The sequence below is a fragment of the Zophobas morio genome, unplaced genomic scaffold, assembly GCF_036711695.1.
Source record: "Zophobas morio isolate AGI-343-1 ecotype UQ-CSIRO unplaced genomic scaffold, CSIRO_AGI_Zmor_V1 ptg000011l, whole genome shotgun sequence".
Taxonomy (NCBI): Eukaryota; Metazoa; Arthropoda; class Insecta; order Coleoptera; family Tenebrionidae; genus Zophobas; species Zophobas morio.
Window position 1 is genome coordinate 24475962 of NW_026972116.1, and position 22819 is coordinate 24498780.

At 31.3% G+C, this 22819-nt stretch overlaps 1 protein-coding gene across 3 annotated transcripts in view; it reads left to right on the forward strand.

Moving 5' to 3' along the window:
* Crb (crumbs) overlaps positions 1-17917 on the forward strand; it is a 52726-nt gene extending 34809 nt beyond the window's left edge. For 2 of the 3 annotated variants that reach the window (XM_064053687.1, XM_064053689.1), the window contains exons 12-15: positions 8932-9837; positions 15982-16313; positions 16365-16552; positions 16605-17917. In XM_064053687.1, the coding sequence (XP_063909757.1) occupies positions 8932-9837; positions 15982-16313; positions 16365-16552; positions 16605-17425 (2247 nt within the window). In that variant the 3' untranslated portion in view covers positions 17426-17917. The remainder of the gene's footprint in view (positions 1-8931; positions 9838-15981; positions 16314-16364; positions 16553-16604) is intronic. The other variant, XM_064053688.1, reaches the window with a different exon arrangement.
* Positions 17918-22819: the final 4902 nt, after the last annotated feature.

Genomic DNA, 22819 nt, shown 5'->3' on the forward strand with positions numbered 1-22819 from the left:
TTTTTGGTATATAGATTTTGACGAACTCAATCAAAGAACATCGCGATGATGCATCAAGATTTTCTAAATGTTTATTCGGTTTCAAAGTCAAATTTTTATAACATTCCAAAGTTTCCAAAGTTTTGGCGATTCTGGATAAAATGGTAGCATTTTCCAAGAAATCAAGCCGAAAAACATCCGGAGGTCGAAATTAATAAAAGAATATCTTGGTCTTCAGAAAACGGTGAAAAGTTTCATATTGAAAAATTGGACGGTTTTCGACAGGTTAAGTTTTAAAGTAAAATTTTTAAAAAAATTTCCACATTTCATTTTACCGATTCTGGAAAATGTGGTATAAATTTTCAAAGACATTAACCCAAATAACATTTGGTCGGCGAAATTTATAAAATAATCTTTTTAAATGTATTTCCAAGGTATGCGGAAAAATGTCAAAAATTTCATGTTGAAAAATTGAGCTTTTGACGAGGTTGCATGTAAATTTACAAAAAATTCTTGAAGCTAGATTCGATAGCTGAATACAAAAAAAAAAAAATACGTTGATGGTCTCACACCAAGATTTTTGAAATAGTCCAAAGTCAAAATTGCCAATTTCTTCAGACAAATCTGGAAAACTGGAAGCAGTTTTTGAAGAACTGAGGCCAAAAGTAGCTTCTGGAGATCAAAATCTTTAAAAAAAGATCTCTGCAGGTAATTTTTGAAGATAGCGGTAAAAAGTAAACATTTTTCGAAATATGTAGTCGCTTCAAAGACAAATTTTTAAAATTTACCGAAATTTTCCACATTTCATTTACCGATTCTGGAAAATGTATAAATTTTCAAAGAAATTAACCCAAGTAACGTTTGGACGGCGAAATTTATAAAATAATCTTTTTTGATTTATTTTCAAGGTATTCGGAAAAATGTCAAAAATTTCATGTTGAAAAATTGAGCTTTTGACGAAGTTGCATGTAAATTTACAAAGAATTCTTGAAGCTAGATTTCGATGGCTGAATACAAAAAAAAAAAAAAATAAACACGTTGAGGTCTCACACCGAGTTTTTTGAAATAGTCCAAAGTCAAAATTGCCAATTTCTTCAGACAAACCTGGAAAACTGGAAGCAGTTTTTGAAGAACTGAGGCCAAAAGTAGTTTCTGGAGATCAAATACTTTAAAAAAGATCTCTGTAGGTAATTTTTGAAGGTAGCGGAAAAAGTAAACATTTTTCGAAATATGCAGTCGGTTCAAAGACAAATTTTTAAAGTTTACCGAAATTTTCCACATTTCATTTTACCGATTCTGGAAAATGTGGTATAAATTTTCAAAGAAATGAACCCAAATAACATTTGGACGGCGAAATTTATAAAATAATCTTTTTTAATGTATTTCCAGGGTATTCTGAAAAATGTCAAAAATTTCATGTTGAAAAATTGAGCTTTTGACGAAGTTGCATGCAAATTCACAAAAAATTCTTGAAGCTAGATTTCGATAGCTGAATACAAAAAAAATTACGTTGATAGTCTCACACCAAGATTTTTGAAATAGTCCGAAGTCAAAATTGCCAATTTCCTCAGACAAATCTGGAAAACTGGAAGCAGTTTTTGAAGAACTGAGGCCAAAAGTAGCTTCTGGAGATCAAAGTCTTTAAAAAAGATCTCTGTAGGTAATTTTTGAAGGTAGCGGAAAAGAGTAAACATTTTTCGAAATATGTAGTCGGTTCAAAGACAAATTTTTAAAATTTACCAAAATTTTCCACATTCCATTTTATCGATTCTGGAAAATGTGGTATAAATTTTCAAAGAAATTAACACAAATAACATTTGAATGGCGAAATTTATAAAATATTATTTTTTAATGTATTTCCAAGGTAATCGGAAAAACGTCAAAAATTCCATGTTGAAAAATTGAGCTTTTGACGAAGTTGCATGCAAATTCACAAAAAATTCTTGAAACTAGATTTCGATAGCTGAATACAAAAAAAATACGTTGATGGTGTCACACCAAGATTTTTGAAATAGTCCAAAGTCAAAATTGCCAATTTCTTCAGACAAATCTGGAAAACTGGAAGCAGTTTTTGAAGAACTAATGCCAAAAGTAGCTTCTAGAGATCAAAATCTTTAAAAAAAGATCTCTGTAGGTAATTTTTGAAGGTAGCGGAAAAAAATAAACATTTTTCGAAATATGTAGTCGGTTCAAAGACAAATTTTTAAAATTTACCGAAATTTTCCATAGTTCATTTTACCGATTCTGGAAAATGTGGTATAAATTTTCAAAGAAATTAACCCAAATAACATTTGGACGGCGAAATTTATAAAATAATCTTTTTTAATGTATTTCCAAGGTATGCGGAAAAATGTCAAAAATTTCATGTTGAAAAATTGAGCTTTTGACGAAGTTGCATGCAAATTCACAAAAAATTCTTGAAGCTAGATTTCGATAGCTGAATACAAAAAAACATACGTTGATGGTCTCACACCAAGATTTTTGAAATAGTCCAAAGTCAAAATTGCCAATTTCTTCAGACAAATCTGGAAAACTGGAAGCAGTTTTTGAAGAACTAATGCCAAAAGTAGCTTCTAGAGATCAAAATCTTTAAAAAAAGATCTCTGTAGGTAATTTTTGAAGGTAGCGGAAAAAAATAAACATTTTTCGAAATATGTAGTCGGTCCAAAGACAAATTTTTAAAATTTACCGAAATTTTCCACATTTCATTTTACCGATTTTGGAAAATGTGGTATACATTTTCAAAGAAATTAACCCAAGTAACGTTTGGACGGCGAAATTTATAAAATAGTCTTTTTTTTATGTATTTTCAAGGTATTCGGAAAATGTCAAAAATTTCATGTTGAAAAATTGAGCTTTTGACGAAGTTGCATGTAAATTTACAAAGAATTCTTGAAGCTAGATTTCGATGGCTGAATAAAAAAAAAAAAAAAATAAACACGTTGAGGTCTCACACCGAGTTTTTTTAAATAGTCTAAAGTCAAAATTGCCAATTTCTTTGGACAAATCTGGAAAACTGGAAGCAGTTTTTGAAGAACTGAGGCCAAAACTAGCTTCTGGAGATCAAAATCTTTAAAAAAGATCTCTGTAGGTAATTTTTGAAGGTAGCGGAAAAAAGTAAACATTTTTCGAAATATGTAGTCGGTTCAAAGACAAATTTTTAAAATTTACCGAAATTTTCCACATTTCATTTTACCGATTCTGGAAAATGTGGTATAAATTTTCAAAGAAATTAACCCAAATAACATTTGGACGGCGAAATTTATAAAATAATCTTTTTTTAATGTATTTCCAAGGTATTCGGAAAAATGTCAAAAATTGCATGTTGAAAAATTGAGCTTTTGACGAAGTTGCATGCAAATTCACAAAAAATTCTTGAAACTAGATTTCGATAGCTGAATACAAAAAAAATACGTTGATGGTGTCACACCAAGATTTTTGAAATAGTCCAAAGTCAAAATTGCCAATTTCTTCAGACAAATCTGGAAAACTGGAAGCAGTTTTTGAAGAACTGAGGCCAAAAGTAGCTTCTGGAGATCAAAGTCTTTAAAAAAGATCTCTGTAGGAAATTTTTGAAGGTAGCGGAAAAAAGTAAACATTTTTCGAAATATGTAGTCGGTTCAAAGACAAATTTTTAAAATTAACCGAAATTTTCCACATTTCATTTTACCGATTCTGGAAAATGTGGTATAAATTTTCAAAGAAATTAACCCAAATAACATTTGGACTGCGAAATTTATAAAATATTCTTTTTTGATGTATTTCCAAGGTATTCGGAAAAATGTCAAAAATTTCAGGTTGAAAAATTGAGCTTTTGACGAAGTTGCATGCAAATTCACCAACAATTCTTGAAGTTAGATTTCGATAACTGAATACAAAAAAAAAAAAAATTCGTTGATGGTCTCACACCAAGATTTTTGAAATAGTCCAAAGTCAAAATTGCCAATTTCTTCGGACAAATCTGGAAAAGTGGAAGCAGTTTTTGAAGAACTGAGGACAAAAGTAACTTCTGGAAATCGAAATCTGTTAAAAAATTTCGAAATATTCGATTTCGAAGTCAAACTTTTGAAATTTTCCAAAAATTCTGATATTTGATTTTGGAAATTCTGGAAAAAATGGTTGAAGTTGTGGTAGAAATCAATCCAAAAATATCCGGGAAAAGATCTCTTGGCGTATTTCAAAGGCACTTTGGAAAAAGACAAAAACTTCGTATTGAAAAATACATAGCGGTTTTCGAAATATTCGGGTTCAAAGTAGAATTTTTAAATATCTCAAAATGGAAAATTTGGAAAAATGGTTGTAATTTAAAAAAAAAATTTGGTTACTTTGGACAGTGTTCGACTAAAGTCAAAAATGTCTTATTAGATTTTCGTAATATGAAATTTCTGAAAGTCAGATATTTCCCAAAAAGGTCTACATTTCGTTTTGGCGATTTGGAAAAAATCCGGAGACCGAAATCAACAAAAGAATCTCTTCTGGTGTATTTTGAAGGCACACACAAAAAGGTCAAAAATTTCGAATTGAAAAACTGAGCGGTTTTCAAAATGTCCAAAGCCAAGTTTTAAAAAACCTCAAAATTGGTCATATTTCGAAGAGGTTAATTCGTACAAATTTCTGGAGGTCGAAATCAAAAAATATTTTTAGTAACTTTCGAAGGTGGTCGGAAAAAGTCAAAATTTTCATAAAGGATTTTTGAAAAATTGAGCTTTTGAAAAAGTTGCACAAAAAATTCTGGAATATAGATCGGCCTCAAAGTCAATTTTTTTAAATCTAGCACAATTGTCATTTCATTTTGGCGATTTTGGAAAAATTGTTGGGATTTTTGAAAAATCAAGCCAAAAACAACTTCCGGAGCGGTTTTTGAAGAAATGTCAAAATGTTGGAGATCTATAAAAAATATATAGGTAATTTTCGCAGGCGATGGAAAAAAGATCGAAATTTTTCAAGATATTCGGTTTCAAAGTTAAATTTTTCAAATTTTCCAAAAATTTCGTACCGAAAAATTGAGAGGTTTCCAAAATGTTCGAGTCAAAGTAAAATTTCTAAAAACCTCGAAATTGGTTCCATTTCATTTTGGCGATTTTGGAAAACTGATTGCAATTTTCGAAGGTGGTCGAAAAAAGTCAAAATTTTCATAAGGGGGGATTTTTGAAAAATTGAGCTTTTGAAAAAGTTCCACAAAAAATTCTGAAATATAGATCGGCTTTAAACTGTGGGTATTGTTGGTGATTTAAAAGCGACGGTACGGTTTTAAGATTTTATTTCGTTGCTTACTGTTCGAGGGTGTCAGGGAGAAAAGAAGGAAGGGTGTTTAAAATGGTACACAGGTAAGCTCGGATTTGAAGAGGTGGAAGTAGGTAAAGAAGGGTTTAGAAAGTTCCAGAAGCGAAAAGAGAAAGTATGAAGAAGTGTAGGACAGGTAAACGAAGGATAGGAAATATTTACATTTATACAAATATTACGAATGCCCTCAGGTAGAACACCTGATTTTGTGGGAACGGTTGTTCCTACAAAACTCATTTTTTTAATATCTCAGAATTTGTCATTTCATTTTGGCGATTCTGGAAAAATTGTTGGGATTTTCGAAAAAACAAGCGATAAAAAATTTCCGGAGGTCGAAATGAACGAAAAAAATTGTGATAATTTTGGACTGTGTTCGGTAAAATGTTGAAACATTTCATATTGAAAAATTAAGTCCTTGACGTAGTTACCTGAAAATCAACAAAAAATTTTGGGAAATAGTTTTCGATGAGTTCAATACAAAAAAAAAACAAATGCGTCCCGTACCAAGAATTTAGAAACCTTCGATTTCACTTTTTTTTTTCACACAAATTTTTACATTTCATTTTGGCTCTGACGAAAATAGTCGAAATTTTCGAAAAAACACCCAAAAAACATCCGGAATCAACAAAAGAATCTTTTTTGATGTATTTTAAAGGCACTTACGAGTACACAAAGGTCAAAAATTACATATCGCAAAACTGAGTGATTTTCAAAATGTTCGGGTTCAAAGCCAAATTTTTAAAAACCTCAAAACTGGTCATAGTTCATTTCGACAATTTTGGAAAAATGGTTTTAAGTTTCGAAGAAATTAAGTCATACAAATTTCTGGAGATCGAAATCAATAAAAAATATTGTGGTAATTTTCGATGGCGATCGAAAAAAAAAATCTCCAAAGGGGAGTTTTAAAAATTGTGCTTTTGAAAAAGTTCCACAAAATATTCTGGAATATAGATCGGTTTCAAAGTTAAGTTTTTTTTTTTTGAATATCTGGGCATATTTCAATGGACGATTCTGGAGAAGTGGTAGCGGTATTTAAAGAAATGTTGTCAAAAGTAACGTCTGGAGATCTATAGAAAAGTCTCTAGGTACTTTTCGAAGGTGATGGAGTTTCAATTTTCAAAAATTTCTACATTTCATTTTGGAAATTTTGAAAAAAATTGTCGAAATTTTCGAAGAAAATTAGTCAAATATCATTTGGAAGACGAAATTTACAAAATATTTTTTTAATATATGTATTTTGTAAGTACAATGAAAATGTCAAAAATTTCATATTGAAAAGTTGAGCTTGTAATGGTCTCACAACAAGTTTTCCGAAATACTCGGTTTCAAAGTAATTTTTTTTAATCCTAAAAATTGCCAATTTCATTGGATAAATCTTGAAAAGTGGAAGCAGTTTTTGAAAAAATGCGGCCAAAAGTAACTTCTGGAGATCGAAATCTAATAAAAAAATATTTTTAGGTAATTTTCGAAGGTGGTGGAAAAGAGGTATAAATTTTTCGAAATAGTCGGTTGCAAAGACAAATTTTTTAAATTTACCAAAAGTTTCCACACTTCATTTTACTGATTCTGGAAAATATAGTAGAAATCTTCAAAGAAATTAAGCCAAATAACATTGGGAGGCGGAATAAAAAAAAATCTCTTTTGATGTAGGTACTTCGAAAGTACTCGGAAAAGTGCCAAAAATTTTGTTGCCTACAAATTGACAAAAAATATGTGAAGATAGGTTTCAACAGTTAAATACAAAAAAAAAAGAAACACGTTTTGGTCTCACACCAAAATTTTCGAGATAATCGGTTTGAAATTCAACATTTTTTTAGTCCTAAAAATTGCCAATTTCATTCGGCAAATATGGAAAAATGGAAGCAGTTTTTGAAGAAAAAGTAACCTCTAAAACTAAACTAAAAAAAGAAAGGTCAAAACGTTTCGAAATATTCGGTTTCAAAGTCAAATTTTTAAAATTTCCCAAATATTCGGGTAAAAATCAATCCAAAAATTATGCGAAGGCCCAAATCGATAAGAGAACATCTCTTTTGAGGTAAAGGTCAAAAATTTCGTATTGAAAATATAGCGTTTTTCGAAATGTTCGGGTTCAAACTCGAATTTTAATTTTTTTTTTTTAATTTCTACATATCGTGTTCGCGATTCTGGAAAAATTAGTAGAAATTAAGCGTAAACACATGCGGAGACCGAAATCAACGAAATAATCTCTTTTGGTGTATTTTAAAGGCATTTACAAAAAGGTAAAAAATTTCGTATCTAAAAACTAAGCGGTTTTCAAAATGATCAGGTCCAAAATAAAATTTTTAAAAACTTCAAAAGTGCTCATATTCGATTTCAGCGATTTTGGAAAAATGCTTGTAATTTTCGACGAAATTAAGTCGTACAAATTCCTGGAGATCGAAATCAGTAAAAAATATTTTGGTACGGTCGAAAAACGTCGAAATTTTCATAAGGGAGGAGTTTTGAAAAATTCAGATTTTGTAAAAGTTCCGCAAACAATTCTAGAATACAGATCGGCTTTAAACTCATTTTTTTAATATCTCAGAATTTGTCATTTCATTTTGACGATTCTGGAAAAATTGTTGGGATTTTCGAAAAAACAAGGGGAAAAAATTTGCCGGAGGTCGAAGTGAACGAAAAAATTTTGATAATTTTCGACTGTGTTCGGTAAAATGTTAAAACATTTCATATTGAAAAATTAAGTCCTTGACGTAGTTACCTAAAAATCCACAAAAAATTATGGGAAATAGTTTTCGATGAGTTCAATACAAAAAAAAAGCCAAAAAACATCCGGAATCAACAAAAGAATCTCTTTTGATGTATTTTAAAGGCACTTTCGAGTACACAAAGGTCAAAAATTACATATCGCAAAACTGAGTGATTTTCAAAATGTTCGGGTTCAAAGCCAAATTTTTGAAAACCTCAAACGTGAAAAATTTCATAAGGGGGGAATATTGAAAAATTTAGCTTTTGAACTAGTCAAAAAATCCGCAAAAATACTGATTCCGAAAATATAGCGTGTTTAAGACCCTGGAGTAACATTTTAGGATTAATATATTCGGTTTGAAAGTCTTTTTTAATCCTGAAAATTGTCATATTTCATTAGAACCTGACAAAAAGGTGAGATCTTTTGAAAAAATGAGACCGAAAGTAGCTCTTAGGTAATTTTTGAAGTTGGTCGAAAAAAAATGGAAATTTTTATAAGCTTCTAAAGTTTTGAAAAATTGAGCTTTTGCCTAAAAATCCACAAAAAATTCTGAGATATTATTGATCGCCGCGTGCTGATTCGAAAAATGTGGTTTCGAATCAAGATTTTAGAGATATTCAGTTTGAAAATGCAATTTTTAAAATTTGTTAAAAATTCTATTTGGAAAAAGTCAAAAATTTCATACTTGGATTAAAGTTTTGGCGAAGTTATATTTATTAAGAAGTGACATTAAACAACGTAATTTTATTTACGAGTATTACAGCTATTTTTTGTGATTTTTCTACTCCCTTTTGTATTTAGAGCTACTTTTTAGACATTGTTTTTTTAATAAATGCGTAACTATATTCTACTGTCTCTAAGTAGTAACAATAATTTGATTCATATTGGTTTAACATTAATAAGGCAACTATAAACCTGACTTGACTTAATCTGACCAGACCACTCAATTAATTTATTGACAGATAAACAACGGCTCCTCCACCATGATCGTCGAATTCTTCCCCCTCCAAGCCGACGAGGTCGAAATCCCGCCATCCTTCGGCGAAGTCATCTTCGACAAACAAACCGTCCTCGAGGGCGTCCGCTCCGACGACTCCTGCAAGATCAACCCCTGCCTCCACAACGGCGTCTGCGAGAACACCTGGAACGACTACCGCTGCATTTGCACGCGCGGCTTCAAGGGCAAAGACTGCTCCGACCTCGAATTCTGCGAAATCGAGAAGTGCCCGCCGAACTCGGTGTGTCGCAACCTGGAGGACGGCTCCGAGTGCGTCGCCAACGCCACCTTCGACGGAAAAACCGCTCCATTACAGTACCACCGAGTCGTCTGGCCCAACTCCACCAAGTCCATCACCTACGACACCATAGAACTCACGTACCGCACCAGGTCCTGGGGGACGGTGTTCTTCGCGAAGTACGAGGACGACTACTTCGCGATTTTCATCTATCACAACGAGGTGGTGGTGGAGTGGAGGATTCGCAAGAGCGCGGATAGCAGGAGGTTTAGGAGGGATCATTTCGAGGGGCAGTGGTTGACGTTGTGGTTTGAGTATAAGAATTCGGTGTTGAAGGGAGGGTTTAAGGATAGGGTGATGGATGAGAGTCCGGATGTGAAGGTGGTTAACTTTGATATTGATGGGTTTACGGAGATTTTGAAGAGTGGGAGGGTGTATGTGGGGGGGAGCGATGGGATGTTTGATTATCAGGGGATTATTGATAGTTCGGATTCGAATATGACAGGGTATATTCCGGTGGGGGACACCACGACGACTGTGTCTATTACGAGTAATTCGTTGGAGGTTAGTGACGAGACGTCGGATGTGCTTTTGCATAAGGTTGACCAGAATAAGAAGACTGACAGTTTTAAGGTAGGTTGGAACTTAAATAATAAGGCGCTAGATGGCGCTGAAGTCTCTAGATCTGCCGTCCGCTGCGCTCCCTGCAGTAGTAACATTTATGTCAAATTTCATTGTTGAAACTGATTCTCCTAACCTCAAAAATTGGGTAACTGGCGCCATCTGTCCATGTATTTTGAATAATTATGATTGACAGAAGAAAAAAGTTTTGGTTTTCAGATCAGTGTTCCATGAAGAGAAATAATTTAAGGTTTTAAATACATACTACGGAACATTGAAAATTTGAAATTTTGGCAGAGTTAACTAAAAATCCTTAAAAAATTTGGGATATAGATATATTTTTTCGGTCTCTCAATATTTCTATTTAATTTCTCCAAAATGGCCATATTTTATTTTTTTGACTTTGGAAAAGTGGCCGAATTTTTAAAGAAATGTTGCCGAAAATGATTTCTGCTAGTCGAAATCAACAAAAAATGTCTTTAGATAATTTTCCGAAGTTCTCAGAAATGGTCAAAATTTTTCAAAATTTAGAAATTAAAGCTAAAGGTAAAGTTGCCTGAAAATCTGTAAAAACAATTTTTCAGTTTTAAAGTTTTCAAGTTCTTGATTTCCAATTTTAATCAAAATAAACTGTTGCAAAATCTAACACCGAAACATTAAAAAATGCAACAATTAAAAATCGAGAAATTGAAAAATCGACAAAACGCTACAATTTTGCAATTTTTCGATGTAATATTTTTCAAATTCTCGATTTTTCATTTTTTAATTGTGCAACAAACTGAACTTTTGAAAAACCGAAAAATTGTAACACTGAAACTTCAAAAAACAAAATTATTAAAAATCGAGAAATTAAAAAAATCAATAAAAAGATTCAATTTTGCAATTTGTCGATGTAAAATTTTTCAAATTGTCCATTTTAATTATTTATTTTCTCGATTTTTCATTTTTTAATTGTTCAACAAGAGGACAAATTTATTGAAACCGAAATTTTGAAAAATTCAAAAATTCAAAAATCAGACAAGAACATTGAAACGTCTAAAAATTATAAAACTGAACAATCAAAAAATTTAAAAATTGAGAAGTCGAAGAATTGCAAAAATAAAGAAACATTGAAAAAACCGATAAAATCAGAATAAAAAATTCAAAAATAAAACTTGAAATATCGAAAAATTTTAAAATTGAAAAAACGAAAAAAAAATTGTACAAATTAAATATTCAAAAATAAAAAAAAATCAAAATCCAAAGATTTTAAAATGAAACTTGAAATATCGAAAAATTGTAATACTGAAACCTCAGAACCCTGATTAATTAAAAATAGAGAAATTGAAAAATTGACAAAAAATCTATTCTGCAATTTTGGGATTTTAAATTTTTCAAATTCTCGATTTTTAATTTTCATTTTCTCGATTTTTCAATTTTTAATTGTTCAACAAAGGACAAATTTATTCAAATTGAACTTTTGTAAAGCCGAAAAATTGTAACACTGAAACATCAAAAACAAACAATTAAAAATCGATTAATTGAAAAATCGACAAAACGCATCAATTCTGCAATTTTTCGATTATTTTTCAAATTCTCGATTTTTCATTTTTTAATTGTTCAACAAAAGGGCAAATTTATTCAAACTGAACGGAAAACAAAATTTTCTAGAAATAGAAAAATCGACAAATTCTAAAATTCAAAAGTTGAAGAATCTCAAAATTAACATCGAAAAACTGTAAAATAAAAAAATCGAAAACTGAAAAATTGAAAAAAATGAAACATTGAACAATAAAAAAAAATTGAAATACCGAAACGTTGAAAAAACAGCGAAAGTAAATAATCATTAAATACAAAAAAATTGATGAATAAAAAAATAAAAATATCTTAAAACGAAGAAATCGAAATAAAGAAACTGTCAAATCGAAAAATTATAACATTGAAACCTGAAAAAACTGACGAAATAAAAATCGAGAAATCGAAAAATGTAAAAACGGAACACGGAAAAATCGAAAAATTAACAATTAAAAAAAAAGCAAAAATTTAAAAATGTCGAATTGAGAAAATAAAAAATTGAAGAAACGAAACAACTTGGAAGTATTTTATTTTTTATTTTTCATTTTTTCAATTTTTCGTTTTTTAATTTTTCAACAAAAGGACGAACTTATTAAAAGTGAAATTTTAAAATATCAAAAAATCGGAAAATTGTAAAACTGAAAAATTGAAAAATCAAAAAATTAAAAACTGAAAAATCAAGAAAGAAACATTGAAAAACCAAAACTGCAAAAATAAAGAAACTCAAAATCGAATAATTAAGAGGTCAACAATTGGAAAAGAAAAAGTTGTAACCTTGAAAATGCAAAAACTGAAAATTTAAAAAACAGAAAATCGAACAATTGCAAAATTGAAAATCAAAAATAGAAAAAACAAAACTTGAAACACCGAGAAATTTAAAAATTGTAATCTTAAAACTTGAGAAACTAAAAACTTGGACAATTGAAAAAACAACTGAAAATTTGAAAAATTGAAAAAAAGAAACTGTAAAATCGAGAAACTGATTAATTAAAAATCGAGAAATAGAAAAATACGGAAAACAAAATTTTCTAGAAATATAAAAATCGACAAATTCTAAAATTCAAAAGTTGAAGAATGTCAAAATAAACATCGAAAAACTGTAAAAATAAAAGATCGAACTGAAAAATTGAAAAAAAAAATGAAATACCGAAATGTTGAAAAAAATAGCTAAAGTAAAAAATCGGATAACGAAAAAATCAGCGATCAGTAAATAAATCAACAAAATATGTCCTTCGATAGTTCTCAGAAATGGTCAAAATTTTTAAAAATTTGGAAATTTAAGCTAAATTTAAAGTTGCCTGAAAGTCCATAAAAAAATCTGAGGTACGGGTATCGATCAGCTGGATCGAAAAACGCAGCCTGTTGCTGGTTCCACACCAAGATTTTTTTTAATTTTCGGTATCAAAATATTTTTTTAATTACGTGAAAATCGTAGAAAATGGATCTAAATTTGCTAGTACTTGCCAAATAGCCTACCCTCTGAGAAAATAAAAGACGGGTGGGCCTACTCTTCTAAGAAAAGGTACTAGCCCCGCCCACGCACCCTCTATTTTCTTAGAAGAGTGGGTCATCTGCCAAAATCAGTCTTATCTTAACAAGTACTAGCCCCGCCCACCCGCCTTTTTTTTTCTTAGAGGGTAGCTTATTTGGCAAGAGCTAGCACCACCCACCCGCCCTTTGTTTTCTTAGAGAGTAGATCATTGGCCAAAATCAGTCTTATCGTAGCGAGTACTACTAAATTTGTCAGTTTTTCGATTTTTCAGTTTTCGAATTTTTTAATTTCTCGCTTTTTAAATTTTCGACTTTTTGATCTGTCTTTCGATTTTTGATTTCTCTGCGCAACTGAAAAAAAATTTCGATTTTTGAATTTTACAATTTTGGCAGTTTTTCGATTTCTCAATTATTTGATTTTTAAAAATATCGAGAAAGTGATGTTTATTTTTTTAAATTTTCGATTTTTGATTTTTTGTCACTGGGTTTTTGGAAGGGACTAAAAACTAATTTTGATCAGCGGTTGCCTTGTTTACCGTAGCTTTAAAACATCTGAAAATTTTGTTTCTAATTTTCAATTTTTGGATTTTTGATTTTTCAAAATTTCGGTTTGAATAATTTTGTTCTTTTAGTTAAAAAATCGAAAAATGACAAATCGTGAAAGGGAAAAATTTTAACTTGAGAACTTCAAAAATTAAAAATCAAAATATTTCAAAATTGTAAAATTAAAACTTGTAAAATCAAAAGATTGGAATTAAAAAACTGCTAAATTGTCAAACAACTTATTAAATGAAATATTCAAAAGTGGAAAATTCTAAAAACTAAAGAAAAAATGAAAACTGGAATTCCGAATTCGAGTTTATAAGATTTGTTTTTTTTTTCAAATTTTCGATATTTCAGTTTTTGATTTTCGGATTAAAGAGTTGTACAATTTTCCGATTTCTCATTTATCCAATTTTTCAGTTTGTCATTTTTTGATTTTTGAGTTTTTTTATTTTTAGCAAGTACTAGCCCCACCCACCCAGCCTTTATTTGCTTAGAGGATATGTCATTTGCCAAAATCAGTCTCATCTTGACAAGTACTAGCCCCGCCCACCCACCCTTTATTTTCTTAGAAGAGTGGGTCATCTGCCAAAGTCAGTCTTATCTTGACAAGTACTAGCCCCGCCCACCCACCCTTATTTTCTTAGAGGCTATGTCATTTGCAAAAATCAGTCTCATACCTGCCAAGATATGCTTAATTTTGGCAGATGACTTACTCTTCCAAGAAAATAAAGGGTGGGTGGGCGGGGCTAGTACCTTTTCTTAGAATACTAGGTCATTTGTCAAAATAAGTCTTATTTTTGCAAGTACTAGCCTAGCCCACCCGCCTTCTATTTTATTAGAGGGTAGGTCATTTGGCAAGTGCTACCATAATGTAAAATTTAGAAACTTGAAAATTTAAAAATCAAAAAATTTCAAAATTTGTAAAATCAAAAGATTGGAATTAAAATACTGCTAAATTGTCAAACAACTTATCAAATGAAATATTCAAAAGTAGAAAAATCTAAAAACTAAAAAAAATGAAAACTGGAATTCCGAATTCGATTTTATAAGATTTGTGTTTTTTTTTCAGTTTTTCGATATTTCAGTTTTTGATTTTCCGATTTCTCATTTATCCAATTTTTCAATTTGTCATTTTTTGACTTTTAAGTTTTTTTATTTTTAGCAAGTACTAGCCCCACCCACCCAGCCTTTATTTTCTTAGAAGAATAAATCATCTGCCAAAATCAGTCTTATCTTGGCAAGTACTAGCCCCGCCCACCCACCCTTTATTTTCTTAGAAGAGTGGGTCATCTGCCAAAGTCAGTCTTATCTTGACAAGTACTAGCCCCACCCACCCACCCTTATTTTCTTAGAGGCTATGTCATTTGCAAAAATCAGTCTCATACCTGCCAAGATATGCTTAATTATGGCAGATGACTTACTCTTCCAAGAAAATAAAGGGTGGGTGGGCGGGGCTAGTACCTTTTCTTAGAAGACTAGGTCATTTATCTAAATAAGTCTTATTCCGCTTAAATTCAGGGTTATATATCCCGACGTGTTGATTCCAAAAATATAACATTATTTCTTGAAATTTGTTTAGAGCAATATATGAAGTTGTTATTCAATTCCCTTTCAGCTTTTTGGGAAATTCTCTAATCCGAATACACCTTTCCCCAATTAATTCGATTATCGAGGTTCTACTGTATTTTATTTTGTGACTTTGGAAAAGTGGCTGGAATTTCTAAAGAAATGTTGTCGAAAATGATTTCTTCTAGTCGAAATCAACAAAAAATGTCTTTGGATAATTTTCGGAAGTTCTCAGAAAAGGTCAAAATTTTTAAAATTTGGAAATTTAAGCTATTGGCAAAGTTGCCTGAAAAAATCTATAAGAAAATCTGGAGCCGATTCCAAAAACGGAGCCTGGTGCTGGTTCCAGACCATGGTTTTTTTTAATTTTCGGTTTCAAAACATATGTATATTTTTTTTAATTTTCCAAAAATCGTCATATATCATTTTAGTGGTTTTGGAAAAGTGGTTGAAATTTTCAAGCACCTGTTGCCGAAAATAACTTCTGCAAATAGAAACAATAAAAAATGTCTTTTGATAGTTTTCAAAAGTTCTCGGAAAAGGTCAAATATTAAAAAAATTGAAAATTTGTGCTGTTCGCAGTTTCCTCTAAAAATCTCAAAAAATTCTGTGACCTAGATACCGACGAGCAGATTTGAAAAACTTGGTTTGTTGTTCCCAGACTATTTAAGATTCGTAAAAGTTTTGATTTCAAAATCGAATTTTAAAAGTATCACAAAGATGACCTTTGTCGTTTTGGTGGTTCCGGAAAAGTTGAAATTTGAGTTGAAAAAATTAAAACCTATTGAATATAAATAATAACAATCATTAATTTATTGCAATAATAAAAAGTATAAATTTGTTACATACAGACTAAAACATACGTATGATTATTTTATTTTCGAAAGAATAAAATTTTGTTGCAACAAATTTTGAGGTTAAGTTAGGCAGGGAGCCCAGTGTACGCCAGATTCGAATCGGCCACTAGCCACCAAATTTCCACGCCAACTTTTTCCACAGGGATGTTTAAACGAAATCAGAATCGGCGGCCTCTTGCTCCCGTTCTTCACAACCGACGAACTCTCGCTCAAAAACCACTACTTCGAGCTCGACTCCAGCATAAAACCCGAAATCGGCTGCATCCTGTGCTACCCCAGCGACTGCTTCAACGACGGCGTCTGCATCCACCCCAACGACACCTACAAGTGCAACTGCACCAAAGGCTACACCGCCGACGACTGCTCCGTAGACATCAACGAATGCGAGAACAACAAATGCGAAAACAACGCCACGTGCATCGACCTGATTGGCGAATACGATTGCAAGTGCGAACCCGGATTTGACGGAATATAGTAAGTCGATTCCTCTCCCGTCTTTGTCTCTCAATTGATGGTGTGTTATAGTTGCGAACACGACATCGACGAGTGTCTGAGTAACCCGTGCCGTCATGGCGGGACTTGTAACAATGGAATCGGGACGTTTAAGTGTGAGTGTCCCGAAGGGTACGCCGGAAAGCAGTGTGAAGCCCCGATTCTCATCACCTGTGACAACAAACCGTGCAAAGAGGGCGCCACTTGTTTGACTGGACCCAGTAACCTTGACTACCCCACTGACGCTCTTTTTTTTATACTAAATTTTTATAGATGAAACGACCGGGAATAACTTCACATGTTTCTGCACCGACGGTATGGAGGGTCCACTTTGCGATACGCCATTTTGTTTACGTCAGCACTGCGAACACGGCAGTTGCAATACAACCAATGAAAAGCCGTATTGTCACTGCGTGAGGGGCTACGACGGGAAATTCTGTGAGAGGGACATCGACGATTGCGATACACCGACCGGAAACCCGTGCCAGAACGGCGGGGTTTGCATGGACGGGATCAACCGGTACGACTGCAACTGCAGCGGTACCGGGTACTACGGTCTCCTGTGTGAGATGGACATCAACGAGTGTCAGAATAGCGAAAACCCGTGCGGTTCCCAAGGGAAGTGCGAAAATCTGCCTGGAACGTACCGGTGTTCATGCGACGATAAAAATAAGTGTGGGCACTTTTGCGAGCTGGACAACCCTTGCGAGCACGTCAAGCCATGCGTGGAGGGGGTTTGTGTCCCGTTGTGCACGGACAAGGCGGATTATATTTGTCAGTGTAAGGATAATTACACTGGGAAGAATTGCAACGAGTATAAGGTCAGTGGTGCACAGAGGTCCGAACATTGTCTACAACTTGGTTTTCAGGTGGCCGCTAGTCAGATGGACCACGTCAACGTTCTCTACATCGTGATACCAATCGTTTTGATTTTAAGCGTCGGTATCGCGATAGGTTTGGCCGTTTTGGTCAACATAGCGCGGAGTAAACGTGCCACCAGAGGCACGTACAGTCCGAGTGCTCAGGAATTTTGCAACCCTCGAGTGGAATTGGACCACGTGTTGAAACCGCCACCTGAAGAAAGGCTCATCTAAGATAAGCTCAGTAATTGTGATTTTTTACCTTTGTTTTTTTTTAAGGCAAGTTTCGATTTTTTACGTCGTTACGTTCCACTTTGTTGTACCATCGTGTAAGTTTTAAAGTATTAGTAAGTAGTGGCACTAAGTACTTAATTTAGTATTTATTAATGTAGATAATTTGTTGTTCACTCGTTTAACAATTAATACTCTTTTAAATGATTCATGACGACGCCGCGTTTCTAATAACTAAGGGACCAGAGTGCTTGGAAACGACTGTATATCACCGCAATAAGACCGTAACCGTCCAATTTAGTTTGTGATAAATCAGTAATGTATTTATTAGAAACTAGTAGAACAAGGATAAGAAATTGTAGACCAAAGTTTGTATATATTTTTTTATCTATATAGTTTTTCTACATTTTATTTGGTGTACTCTTAAGAAGTATTGACAGCTCGAATTTGTAATTATTTGTAACGCTAAATGAATAAAATTCGAATAATTTTTAACCTGTGCTTTAATTTTGCTTAGGTACGACTTTCGAAGTGTGTGGACTGTATGTTCAATAACATGGAAAAATTGTAACATCGAAAAGACGAAACACTGAAAAACCGAAAAATTTAAAAACCGAGAAATTTAAAAATCAAACAGTTACAAAATTGTAGATTTTAAAAAAATAATAAAAACGTAAAATCGAAAATTTGTAACATTGAAACCTGAAAAAATGGTAAATTAAAAACTGAGAAGTTGAAAAATCGAAAAAACGAATGAAAATGGAAAAACTTGGAAAATCGCAAAATTAAAATATCTGCAAATTAAAAAATCGAAACATACAAAAATTGTACTGAAAAATAAAAATGATAATGAAAATCGAAAAACCAAAAAATCGAGAAAACGAAAAATGTAAAAACGGAACACGGAAAAATCGAAAAATTAACAATAAAAAAAAAACAAACATTTAAAAATCTCGTATTGAGAAAATAAAAAATCGAAGAAACGAAACAACTTGGAATTACATACTTGGAAGTACTTTATTTTTAATTTTTCAACAAAAGGACAAACTTATTTAAAGTGACATTTTAAAAAATAAAAAAATCGGAAAATTGTAAAACTGAAAAATTGAAAAATGAAAAAATTAAAAACTGAAAAATCGAGAAAGAAACATTGAAAAACCGAACAATTTAAAAATTGAGAAATCGAAGAACTGCAAAAAAAAGAAACTCAAATTGGAATAATGAAGAGGTCAAAAATTGGAAAAGGAAAAATTGTAACCTTAAAAATGAAAAAACTGAAAATTTAAAAAGCAGAAAAATCGAACAATTGCAAAATTGAAAATCAAAAATAGTAAAAACGAAACTTGAAACACCGAGAAATTTAAAAATTGTAATCTTAAAACTTGGGAAACTTAAGACTTCGATAATTGAAAAAACTGCAAATTTAAAAAATTAAAAAAAAGAAACTGTAAAATCGAGAAACTGGTTAATAAAAAAACGAGAAATAGAAAAATACGGAAAACAAAATTGTCTAGAAATAGAAAAATCCACAAATTCTAAAATTCAAAAGTTGAAGAATGTCAAAATAAACATCGAAAAACTGTAAAAATAAAAAATCGAAAACTGAAAAATTGAAAAAAAATGAAACTTTGAACAATAAAAAAAAATTGAAATACCGAATTGTAAAAAAAAGAGCGAAAGTACAAATCGGATAACGAAACAATCAGCAATCAGTAGATAAAAAAAATAATTGATAAATCAAAAAAAGCAAGTCGAAATCAACAAAAAATGTCCTTAGATAATTTTCGGAAGTTCACAGAAATGGTCATTATTTTTAAAAATTTGGAAATTTAAGCTAAATTTAAAGTTGCCTGAAAGTCCATAAAAAAATATTGGGTACGGATGGCGATGAGTTGGTTCGAAAAATGCAGCCTATTGCAGGGACCAGAGTGCTTGGAAACGACTGTATATCACCGCAATAAGACCGTAACCGTCCAATTTAGTTTGTGATAAATCAGTAATGTATTTATCAGAAACTAGTAGAACAAGGATAAGAAATTGTAGACCAAAGTTTGTATATATTTTTTTATCTATATAGTTTTTCTACATTTTATTTGGTGCACTCTTAAGAAGTATTGACAGCTCGAATTTGTAATTATTTGTAACGCTAACTGAATAAAATGCGAATAATTTTTAACGTGTGCTTTAATTTTGCTTAGGTACGACTTTCGAAGTGTGTGGACTGTATGTTCAATAACATTGAAAAATTGTAACATCGAAAAGACGAAACACTGAAAAACCGAAAAATTTAAAAACCGAGAAATTTAAAAATCAAACAATTACAAAATTGTAGATTTAAAAAAAATAATAAAAACGTAAAATCGAAAATTTGTAACATTGAAACCTGAAAAAGTGGTAAATTAAAAACTGAGAAATTGAAAAATCGAAAAAACGAATGAAAATGGAAAAATTAAAAAGCAACTTGGAAAATCGCAAAATTAAAATATCTGCAAATTAAAACATCGAAACATACAAAAATTGTACTGAAAAATAAAAATGATAATGAAAATCGAAAAACCAAAAAATCGAGAAATCGAAAAATGTAAAACCGGAACACGGTAAAATCGAAAAATTAACAATTAAAAAAAAAACAAACATTTAAAAATCTCGAATTAAGAAAATAAAAAATCGAAGAAACGAAACAGCTTGGAATTACATACTTGGAAGTACTTTATTTTTAATTTTTCAACAAAAGGACAAACTTATTTAAAGTGACATTTTAAAAAATAAAAAAATCGGAAAATTGTAAAACTAAAAAATTGGTCTAAAGAGTTTAGACAGTACTTCCCTCTTGTCGGAAACTTGACGACTGCATGCCTATTGTGTTTTTTTTTTTCATTACATTTTTGTAGTGGGAATTTAAAAAGAAATTGCGATGACGTCATCAACATTTTTGCAAGGACACGTATATCAGTTGGGATAGATGTAGTGTAATACTAAGAATAAAATTATTATATTCTCAAATTTTTGGGAAAATGAATTGGGTCGTTTTGAATATTGATTTGTAATAATCAATAAAATAACGAAACAATTTACTCACGTATACGTATTAGAGGCAACTGAAAATCGTGTATGTATAAACATTCTTAATTTAAGATGACAGGCGTAACAGCATACGTGAGAGTCAAACAGAGAAACTGTAAACAAAACGACCATCGGTTTTATTGCTTCGACTTCCGCTTATTATATAAAACATTGGGTTTTATTTTAATTCTTGACGGTGAAATTCACAATTGTTTGATTATAAACATGTCTATTTCACATTCGCGGAACCAAGTGAGCGCATAAAACAAATGCAGGTCTGTAATGTTAAAGTCGATGTAAATAAGCGTGCTACCCTTATGTTTCAACAGAGTTTTTCCTTTAACAAATTTTGTGTCTACCAAATTGGGTTGGTTGGGGTGTAATACTAATAATAAGTGTTGCCTTTAATTTAATCAATAAAATAAATTGACTTCATTAATTTTTTTGAACCACCTCTTAAGAAAATCTAAAAAATATGAATGGAATGATAAATCCCAAGTACAAACTCATCATATTTTTTGCATTTTAGATAGGATTTATTCAGCAAAATTTAAGGGTGACGTCATCAATTTTTTTAGGAAGGATGAACAAATACATTTTGAACAAAAGTTTACCATGCTTATAATAACTTTAAAATATTCCCAAGATTTCAAAGCATTCGGTTTTCTAATTCCTGATTAAATCGATAAAATAAATTCACGCCTTCATTAATTTTTTTGAGTCACCCTGCATATGCAAATCCAAAAATATGATTGGAATGATAAATCACAAGTACAGACTCATCATATTTTGTACATTTTAGATACGATTTATTCGGCAAACTTTTGAGCTGACGTCATCAGTTTTTTGTAGAAGATAACCAAATATATTTTGACTAAAAATTTATTATGCTCTTTATAACCTTAAAACATCTGCAAGATTTCAAAGCATTCGGTTTTGTAGTTCCTGATTAAATCAATAAAATAAATTTACGCATTCATTAATTTTTTTGAGTCACCCTGTATATGCAAATCGAAAAAATTTGAATGGAATGATAAATCACAAGAAGAGACTCACCATATTTTGTACATTTTAGATAGGATTTTTTCAGCAAAATTTTGTGGTGACATCATAAATTTTTTACGGGGGACGACCAAGTACGTTTTGATCAAAAATTTACCATGCTTATGATATTTTAAAATATCTTCAAGATTTCGAAGCATTCGGTTTTGTAGTTCCTGAGTAAATCAGTAAAATAAATTTACGCTTTCATTTATTTTCTTGAATCACCCTGTATATGCAAATCCAAAAAATATGAATGGAGTGATAGATCACAAGTACAGACTGATCATATTTTGTACATTTTAGATATGATTTATTCGGCAAATTTTCGAGCTGACGTCATCAAGTTTTTGGAGGGGATAAGCAAATATATTTTGACTAAACATTTATTATGCTCTTTGTAACCTTAAAACATCTGCAAGATGTCAGAGCATTCCGTTTTGTAGTTCCTGATTAAATCAATAAAATAATTTACGCATTCATTAATTTTTTTGAGTCACTCGGTATATGCAAATCCAAAAAATATGAATGGAGTGATAAATGACAAGTACAGGCTCAGCATATTTTGTACATTTTAGATATGATTTATTCGGCAAACTTTCGAGCTGACGTCATCAAGTTTTTGGAGGGGATAAGCAAATATATTTTGACTAAACATTTATTATGCTCTTTATGACCTTAAAACATCTGCAAGATTTCAGAGCATTCGGTTTTGTAGTTCCTGATTAAATCAATAAAATATATTTACGCATTCATTAATTTTTTTGAGTCACCCTGTATTTGCAAATCCAAAAAATATGAATGGTGTGATAGATCACAAGTACAGACTCATCATATTTTGTACATTTTAGATATGATTTATTCCACAAACTTTTGAGCTGACGTCATCAAGTTTTTGGAGGGGATAAGCAAATATTTTTTGACTAAAGATTTATGATGCTCTTTATAGCCTTAAAACATCTGCAACATTTCAAAGCATTCTGGTTAGCAGATTAAAAATTAAATTTCAAAATGTTGTTTTATAATTTTGATTTTTTTTCCAAAAATCTGCACGTTTCGGGTGAAAAGTCGATTCAGAGTTGTAAACTACATGTGTAGGACTATGTTATTTTATACAATTGAAAACCCATTTACTATGTACAATTTTGAAGTGACGTCATCGCATTAGTGGTGGGGATGATTAGACAAATTTTGGTTAGCGTTTTACCATCTACATGATATTCTTAATATAAGTACAAAATTTCACAACAATCGGTCGAGTACTTTCGGAGATTATCTGTCTAATAAAAATCC